At 51.2% G+C, this 9,108-nt stretch overlaps 1 protein-coding gene across 2 annotated transcripts in view; it reads left to right on the top strand.

Moving 5' to 3' along the window:
* Positions 1 to 704: 704 nt before the first annotated feature.
* The window catches only part of LOC132832836 (heme-binding protein 2-like), a 48,116-nt gene continuing 39,712 nt past the window's right edge, over positions 705 to 9,108 (top strand). The window contains exons 1-2 of one of the 2 annotated variants that reach the window (XM_060851011.1): positions 705 to 746; positions 3,932 to 4,004. In XM_060851011.1, the coding sequence (XP_060706994.1) occupies positions 725 to 746; positions 3,932 to 4,004 (95 nt within the window). In that variant the 5' untranslated portion in view covers positions 705 to 724. Of the gene's footprint in view, positions 747 to 2,997; positions 3,069 to 3,931; positions 4,005 to 9,108 lie in introns of those variants that run through there. The other variant, XM_060851012.1, reaches the window with a different exon arrangement.

The raw sequence follows: 9,108 nt of genomic DNA, 5'->3' as shown, positions 1-9,108 counted from the left end.
TTCAGTACATCACATCAGCTGTAGGACACTCTGATCTTTTATTATAAACTCTGTGTCCTATGACCCTGCCACACTAGTTCCCTGATGAAGGAGCGTCGCTCTGAAAGTTAGTGCTTCCAATTAAACCTGTTGGACTATAACCTGGTGTTGTGGGATTTTTAATGGTGTCCACCCCAGTCCCACACTGACGCTTCCACGTCAGGGACAGGTTTCAGGAGTTAGTGAGGAACGCGGTGAGGTTACGCATAACGTTTATCGGGAAGAATAAGGATTGCAGAAAAGAGGCACTCACACACTCAGACACACACCCACACACACTCATGCACTCTCACACACCCACACACACACTATCTCTCTCACATGCACACACACTCACACATGCAGACACTCTCACACACCCACACAGACATACCAACACACACACACTCTCACACACTCACACACACTCACAATCACTCATTCACACACTCACACACGCAGATACTCTCACACACACTCACAGAAATACCCACACCCACACTCACTCAGCACACATACACACACACACACACACACACACACACACACACACACACACACACACACACACACACACACACACACACACACTCATTGACGTACTCTCCCACAAACAGCCAAGCACGGTCACTCTCCCATATACACACACACACACATACACAGACACGTACGGGTGAACTGGGACACTCTCTCTCCTTGTAGCAGGATGGGTGAAGGTGTTGCTGCTGGTGAGTGTGAGGGACTGCAGTGTGCTCTAGTGAAGATCTTTGGCTGTGTCAGTATTGGGAGTGTCAGAGAGTAGCGTACCCTCAGATAACCACCCCAGTCTGAGAATACAGCTTCACTGAGACAGGGTGGAGAGGGGGGTGACTCCATCACACAGTGACACTTCCCCGACAGGAACAGGGGAAGGGAAGGTTTGAGTCTGACACCTCTGAACACACTCACCACAGGAATGTCAGCCCGGTTTCCAGTTCAGACAGAGGGTACAGGGAGTGGGGAATGGAGTGTGTGTGAACACCCTCTCCCTGCCCCCCCCCCAACACCGAGCGATATCTCCGGGTTGGAGAGGGAGGGGGGAAGGTGGGACGGGGCAGAATGATTACTCCTACAAAGGGGTACTATCACCCACTCTCTCCCCCGCCAGCTCTAACCCTGGCTGTGTTCACAGCAGACATTACACTCTCCAGCTGACTCAGCGTCTGTGAATGCTCTGCCAGAGGGTGGTGTCAACATCCCGAACCAGAAACCCCCCCACCACCACCCCCACCCACCCCTCCCCCCTAGGGAACTGCTTATCCAGACATCAATTCAATTTGACTCACACACCTGAACGGGCTGGATTTCTGAAGAACAAGGCGGTGGGGGCAAATGTGGAGAAATCTCACGGGAACCTGTAAAATTCCAACAGGGATAAACACAGAGGGGGGTGTTCCCCATGACCGGGGGGGGGCGGGGGTCACTGTCCAGGGATACTGAGGTATGCCATTTGGCACAGAGATGAGGAGCCAGCCGAGAATGAAAACAAAATCCTGAATTGGCTACACACAAACGCAGATGGAGTTTAATTCAGATCTTAGCAGGACTTCTACACTTCATGGTAAGGTCCTGGGGAGTGTTGCTGAACACAGACCCTGGAGTGCAGGTTCATAGCTCCTTGAAAGTGGAGTCGCAGGTAGATAGGATAGTGAAGAAGGCATTTGGTATGCTTTCATTTATTGGTCAGAGTATTGAGTACAGGAGTTGGGAGGTCATGTTGCAGCTGTACAGGACATTGGTTAGGCCACTGTTTGAATATTGTGTGCAATTCTGGTCTCGGAAAGATGTTGTGAAACTTGAAAGGGTTCAGAAAAGATTTACAAGGATGTTGCCAGGGTTGGAGGATCTGAGCTACAGGGAGAGGCTGAACAGGCTGGGGCTGTTTTCCCTGGAGCGTCGGAGGCTGAGGGGTGACCTTATAGAGGTTTACAAAATCATGAGGGACATAGATAGGGTAAATAGACAAAGTCTTTTCCCTGGGGTGGGGGAGTCCAGAACTAGAGGGCATAGGGTTAGGGTGAGAGGGGAAAGATATAAAAGAGAAATGACAGTCAACATCTTTACACAGAGAGTGGTCCGTGTGTGGACTGAGCTGTCTGAGGTAATGGTGGATGGACAATGTTGAAAAGACTTCTGGATAGGAACATGAATGGGAAAGGTTTGGAGGGCTATGGGCCAGGAGCAGGCAGGTGGGACTAGTTTCGTTTGGGATTATGGTCGGCATGGACTGGTTGGGCCGAAGGGTCTGATTCTGTGCCGTATGACAATGTGGTTCCATCTGTGGAGAGAGAGAGAGAGAGAGGGAGATGGAGAGAGAGATAGAGAGAGAGCGAGAGAGAGAGAGCGAGAGAGTGAGATAAACAGAGTTAGCATTTCGAGTGCAGTGTGACACATCTTCAGAACTGGACTCAAAATGGTACCCGTCCCTGGTCTCTCCCTCCACAGAGGCTGGCAGACCTGCCGAATTTCTCCAGCAAGTTACAAACAGCGTGACTCGCGGCTGTGATGACATTGAGCAACTTGACACATCCAGTGCTGGGGCAGACAGTAACTGCTGACAAATAACTTGTGGTCTCTGTATAGTGAGATAATGAAGAAACCCCAGCATACACCCTGCTGTGTGTCTGACAGTTTCCCCACTAATGATATAATGGAAAGGTGGGGTGGGGAAGATGATAAGAACACAGACAGCTGCGTTCCTCAGCTAGACACCACCACAGCAAGTGCACACTCTGCAAACGGTCTGTGCTTTTCAGGATTTGTGAACAAGGTAACTCCACTCATTGTGGGGTTGACCTGGTGACTGTAGACAGCACAGAGACAAGTGTCAGGCTGCAGTCTTCACTGGTGGGGGACAGAGGTAGCAGGAGAACTGCAAACCCTCCAGACTTGTTCAGGAAAGGCTGCAGAGATAGTCCCTCCAATCACAGACCCGTCAGCCGAGCCACGGTGCTGTGGGACCGTCCCGGGAGGAACGACTTTGGGTTAGATTAACAAGCCCGTGGAGGCAGGTGAGTTGTTTCGGGTTCCTACAGGGGACGTTTGCTGGAGAGGGTGAGGTTGTGGATGTGGTGTACATGGGAAACCTTCCATCCAACAATCGACAGCCACGTGACAGAAACGTGAGGGAACTTCCTCGCAAAGTGGACTGAGACAGACAGAGAGACGAGATTGTCTGAGTGATGGGAGACAGACAGTAAACGCCAACTGATGGATTCTAGGCTCCAGGAAGGAACGTGGACGAGTTCCCCAGGGACCAGCGTTGCTTTTCCTGATATTTATTAATTACCGGGATCTTGCTGTGCAGGGGATGGTTCCACATTTGCGGCTGATGCGAAACTTTTTCACACAGAGGGTGGTACGTGTATGGAATGAGCTGCCAGAGGATGTGGTGGAGGCTGGTACAATTACAACATTTAAGAGGCATTTGGATGGGTATATGGATAGGAAGGGTTTGGAGGGATATGGGCCGGGTGCTGGCAGGTGGGACTAGATTGGGTTGGGAAATCTGGGTCAGCATGGACGGGTTGGGCCGAAATGTTGCCCCTTAGGTCCCTTTTATATCTTTCCCCTCTCACCCTAAACCTATGCCCCTCTAGTTCTGGACTCCCCCACCCCCAGGGAAAAGACTTTGTCTATTTACCCTATCCATGTCCCTCATAATTTTATAAACCTCTATAAGGTCACCCCTCAGCCTCCGACGCTCCAGGGAAAACAGCCCCAGCCTGTTCAGCCTCTCCCTGTAGCTCAGATCCTCCAACCCTGGCAGCATCCTTGTAAACCTTTTCTGAACCCTTTCAGGTTTCACAACGTCCTTCCCTGGCCAGTGAAGGTTTGGTGCTAACCCAGTGTTCCTCTCTCCACTGTCCTCCAGGTCCTGAGGGATTACGTGAGATGTTTCCAGTCTTGCTGCTGGTTTTACTGGCTCAAGGTGTTCTGGCCCAAAGGTAGGAACTAATTTTTTGTTGTTGAAATTAGCCAATGGAAGGAGAGATCTGTGCACACGCGAGGCATCATCACAGGAGCTGGAGGAAGAGGGGAAGAATTTCATCAGACCGGACGGCATAGGAGCAGGCCATTCAGCCCATCCAATCTGCTCCGCCATTCAATCGTGGCTGATAGATTCTCAGCCCCATTCTCCCACTTTCTCCCGATAACCCTTGACCCTCTTGATACTCAAGAACCTGTCTACCTCAGTCTTCAATACACTCACTGCCCTGGCCCCCCCTGCCTTCTGTGGTAATGGATCCCATCGGTTCCCCACTCTCTGGCTGGAGATGTTTCTCTTCCTCTCTGTTCTAAAAGGCCTTCCCTTTACTCTCAGGCTGTGCCCTCGGGTCCCAGTCTCTCCTCCCAATGGAAACACCTTCCCAATATTGACCCTGTCCAGGCCATTCAGTATTCTGTATGTTACATCCCCAATCATCCTTCTCAACTCCATCGAGTATAAATCCAGGGTCCTCAAATGTTCCTCATACGTTAAGTTTTTCATTCCTGGGCCCATACTCGTGACCAATCCACCCTGTCCCTGGGAGATGCAGGGATGATGGGAACTGTATCAGAAAGGAGTGGGATTGATGGGTAACTGAACTGCCCCTTCTGGTAACCCGGTAAATGCAGTGATGTGTTGACTAACATGTCACTAAGCATCTGAGCCAGTTCCCGGTGTAGATGTGGAAAACTTTAAAGCACGTGGGAAGTTCCGGGAAACACAGAGAACGTGGGAAGCAGATCATTCGGCCCATCAAGTCGACATTGACCCGAATAACAGCATCTCCTGAACAAAGTGACCCTGTATTGCCCATGGACAATCCACCCTAACCTACACATCCCTGGGCACTATGGGACAATTTCCCATGGCCAATCCACCCTAACCTACACATCCCTGGCTACTATGGGACAATTTCCCATGGCCATTCCACCCTAACCTGTACATCCCTGGGCACTATGGGACAATTTCCCATGGCCAATCCACCCTAACCTACACATCCCTGGGTAGCTTGGAACAATTTCCCATGGCCAATTCACGCTAACCTGCACATCACTGTGCACTATGGGACAATTCCCCATGGCCAATCCACCCTAACCTGCACATCCCAGGGCACTATGGGACAATTCCCCATGGCCAATCCACCCTAACCTGTACATCCCTGGGCACTATGGGACAATTTCCCACGGTCAATCCACCCTAACCTGCACATCGCTGGGCACAATGGGACAATTTCCCATGGCCAATCCACTCTAACCTGCACATCCCTCTGCACTATGGGACAATTTCCCATGGCCAATCCACCCGAACCTGCACATCCCTGGGCACTATGGGACAATTTCCCGTGGCCAATCCACTCTAACCTGCACATCCCTGTGCACTATGGGACAATTCCCCATGGCCAATCCACCCTAACCTGCACATCTCTGGGCACTACGGGACAATTTCCCATGGCTCATCCACCCTAACCTGCATATCCCTGGACACTATGGGACAATTTCCTATGGCCAATCCACCCTAACTTGCCCATCCCTGGCTACTATGGGACAATTTCCCATGGCCATTCCACCCTAACCTGTACATCCCTGGGCACTATGGGACAATTTCCCATGGCAAATCCACCCTAACTTGCCCATCCCTGGCTACTATGGGACAATTTCCCATGGCCATTCCACCCTAACCTGCACATCCCTGGGTAGCTTGGAACAATTTCCCATGGCCAATCCACGCTAACCTGCACATCCCTGAGCACTATGGGACAATTTCCCATGGCCAATCCACCCTAACCTGCACATCCCTGTGCACTGTGGGACAATTTCCCACAGTCAATCCACCCTAAACTACACATCCTTGTGCACTAAGGGACAATTTCCCATGGCCAATCCACCCTAACCTGCACATCCCTGTGCACTATGGGACAAATTCCCATGGCCAATCCACCCTAACCTGCACATCCCTGGGCACTATGGGACAATTTCCCATGGCCAATCCACCCTAACCTGCACATCCCTGGGCACTATGGGACAAATTCCCATGGCCAATCCACCCTAACCTGCACATCCCTGGGCACTATGGGACAATTTCCCATGGCCAATCCACTCTAACCTGCACATCCCTGGGCACTATGGGACAATTTCCCATGGCCAATCCACCCTAACCTGCACATCCTTGTGCACTATGGGACAATTTCCCATGGCCAATCCACCCCAACCTGCACATCCCTGGGCACTACGGGACAATTTCCCATGGCTCATCCACCCTAACCTGCACATCCCTGGCTACTATGGGACAATTTCCCATGGCCATTCCACCCTAACCTGCACATCCCTGGACACTATGGGACAATTTCCCATGGCCAATCCACCCTAACCTGCACATCCCTGGGCACTATGGGACAATTTCCCATGGCCAATCCACCCTAACCTGCACATCCCTGGGCACTATGGGAAAATTTCCCATGGCCAATCCACCCTAACCTGCACATCCCTGGGCACTATGGGACAATTTCCCATGGCCAATCCACCCTAACCTGCACATCCTTGGGCACTATGGGACAATTTCCCATGGCCAATCCACCCTAACCTGCACATCCCTGGGCACAATGGGACAATTTCCCATGGCCAATCCACCCTAACCTGCACATCCCTGGACACTATGGGACAATTTCCCATGATCAATCCACCCTAACCTGCACATCCCTGGCCACTATGGGACAATTTCCCATGGCCAATCCACCCTAACCTGCACATCCCTGTGCACTATGGGACAATTTCCCATGGCCAATCCACCCTAACCTACACATCCCTGGACACTATGGGACAATTTCCCATGGCCAATCCACCCTAACCTGCACATCCCTGGGCACTATGGGACAATTTCCCATGGCCAATCCACCCTAACCTACAAATCACTGGGCACTATGGGACAATTTCCCATGGTCAATCCACCCTAACCTGCACATCCCTGGGCACTATGGGACTATTTCCCATGGCCAATCCACCCTAACCTGCACATCCCTGTGCACTATGGGACAATTTCCCATGGCCAATCCACAATAACCTGCACATCCCTGTGCACTATGGGACAATTTCCCATGGCCAATCCACTCTAACCTGCACATCCCTGGGCACTATGGGACAATTTCCCATGGCCAATCCACCCTAACCTGCACATCCCTGTGCACTATGGGACAATTTCCCATGGCCAATCCACCCTAACCTGCACATCCCTGGGCACTACGGGACAATTTCCCATGGCTCATCCACCCTAACCTGCATATCCCTGGACACTATGGGACAATTTCCCATGGCCAATCCACCCTAACTTGCACATCCCTGGCTACTATGGGACAATTTCCCATGGCCATTCCACCCTAACCTGCACATCCCTGGGTAGCTTGGAACAATTTCCCATGGCCGATCCACGCTAACCTGCACATCCCTGTGCACTATGGGACAATTTCCCACAGTCAATCCATCCTAAACTACACATCCTTGTGCACTAAGGGACAATTTCCCACGGTCAATCCACCCTCACCTGCACATCCCTGTGCACTGTGGGACAATTTCCCACAGTCAATCCATCCTAAACTACACATCCTTGTGCACTAAGGGACAATTTCCCACGGTCAATCCACCCTAACCTACACATCCCTGGACACTATGGGACAATTTCCCATGGCCAATCCACCCTAACCTACAAATCACTGGGCACTATGGGACACTTTCCCACAGCCATTCCACCCTGACCTGCACATCCCTGGGTAGCTTGGAACAATTTCCCACGGCCAATCCACGCTAACCTGCACATCCCTGTGCACTATGGGACAATTTCCCTTGGCCAATCCACCCTAACCTGCACATCTCTGGACGGGACAATTTCCCATGGCCAGTACACCCTAACCTGCACATTCCTGGGCACTATGGGACAATTTCCCATGGCCAATCCTCGCTAACCTGCACATCCCTGGACACTATGCGACAATTTCCCATGGCCAATCCACCGTGACCTGCACATCCCTGGGCGCTATGGGACAATATCTCACGGCTAATCCACCCTAACCTGCACATCCCTGTGCACTGTGGGACAATTTCCCATGACCAATCCACCCTAACCTGCACATCCCTGGGACACTATGGGACAATTTCCCATGGCCAATCCACCCTAACCTGCACATCCCCGTGCACTATGGGACAATTTCCCATAGAACATTGAACATAGAACATAGAACATAGATAGAACATAGAACATAGAACAATACAGCACAGAACAGGCCCTTCGGCCCACGATGTTGTGCCGAACATCTATCCTAGCTTAAGCACCTATCCATGTCCCTATCCAATTGCCACTTAAAGGTCACCAATGATTCTGACTCTACCACTGCCACGGGCAGCGCATTCCATGCCCCCACCACTCTCTGGGTAAAGAACCCACCCCTGACATCTCCCCTATACCTTCCACCCTTCACCTTAAATTTATGTTCCCTTGTAACACTCTGTTGTACCCAGGGAAAAGGTTTCTGACTGTCTACTCTATCTATTCCTCTGATCATCTTATAAACCTCTATCAAGACACCCCTCATCCTTCGCCGTTCCAACGAGAAAAGGCCGAGAACTCTCAACCTATCCTCGTACGACCTATTCTCCATTCCAGGCAACATCTCGGTAAATCGTCTCTGCACCCTCTCCAAAGCTTCCACATCTTTCCTAAAGTGAGGCGACCAGAACTGCACACAGTACTCCAAATGTGGCCTTACCAAGCTCCTGTACAGCTGCAACATCACCTCACGACTCTTGAATTCAATCCCTCTGCTAATAAACGCTAATACACCATAGGCCTTCTTACAAGCTCTATCCACCTGAGTGGCAACTTTCAAAGATCTATGTACATCAACCCCAAGATCCCTCTGCTCCTCCACCTGACTAAGAACCCTACCGTTAACCCTGTATTCTGCATTCTTATTTGTTCTTCCAAAATGGACAACCTCACACTTGGCAGGGTTAAACTCCATCTGCCACTCCTCAGCCCAGCTCTGCATCATATCTAAGTCCCTTTGCAGCCGA

The sequence above is a fragment of the Hemiscyllium ocellatum genome, chromosome 35, assembly GCF_020745735.1.
Source record: "Hemiscyllium ocellatum isolate sHemOce1 chromosome 35, sHemOce1.pat.X.cur, whole genome shotgun sequence".
Taxonomy (NCBI): domain Eukaryota; kingdom Metazoa; phylum Chordata; class Chondrichthyes; order Orectolobiformes; family Hemiscylliidae; genus Hemiscyllium; species Hemiscyllium ocellatum.
Note: the sequence above shows the minus strand (reverse complement) of the source record. Positions and strands in the feature narration are given on the sequence as shown.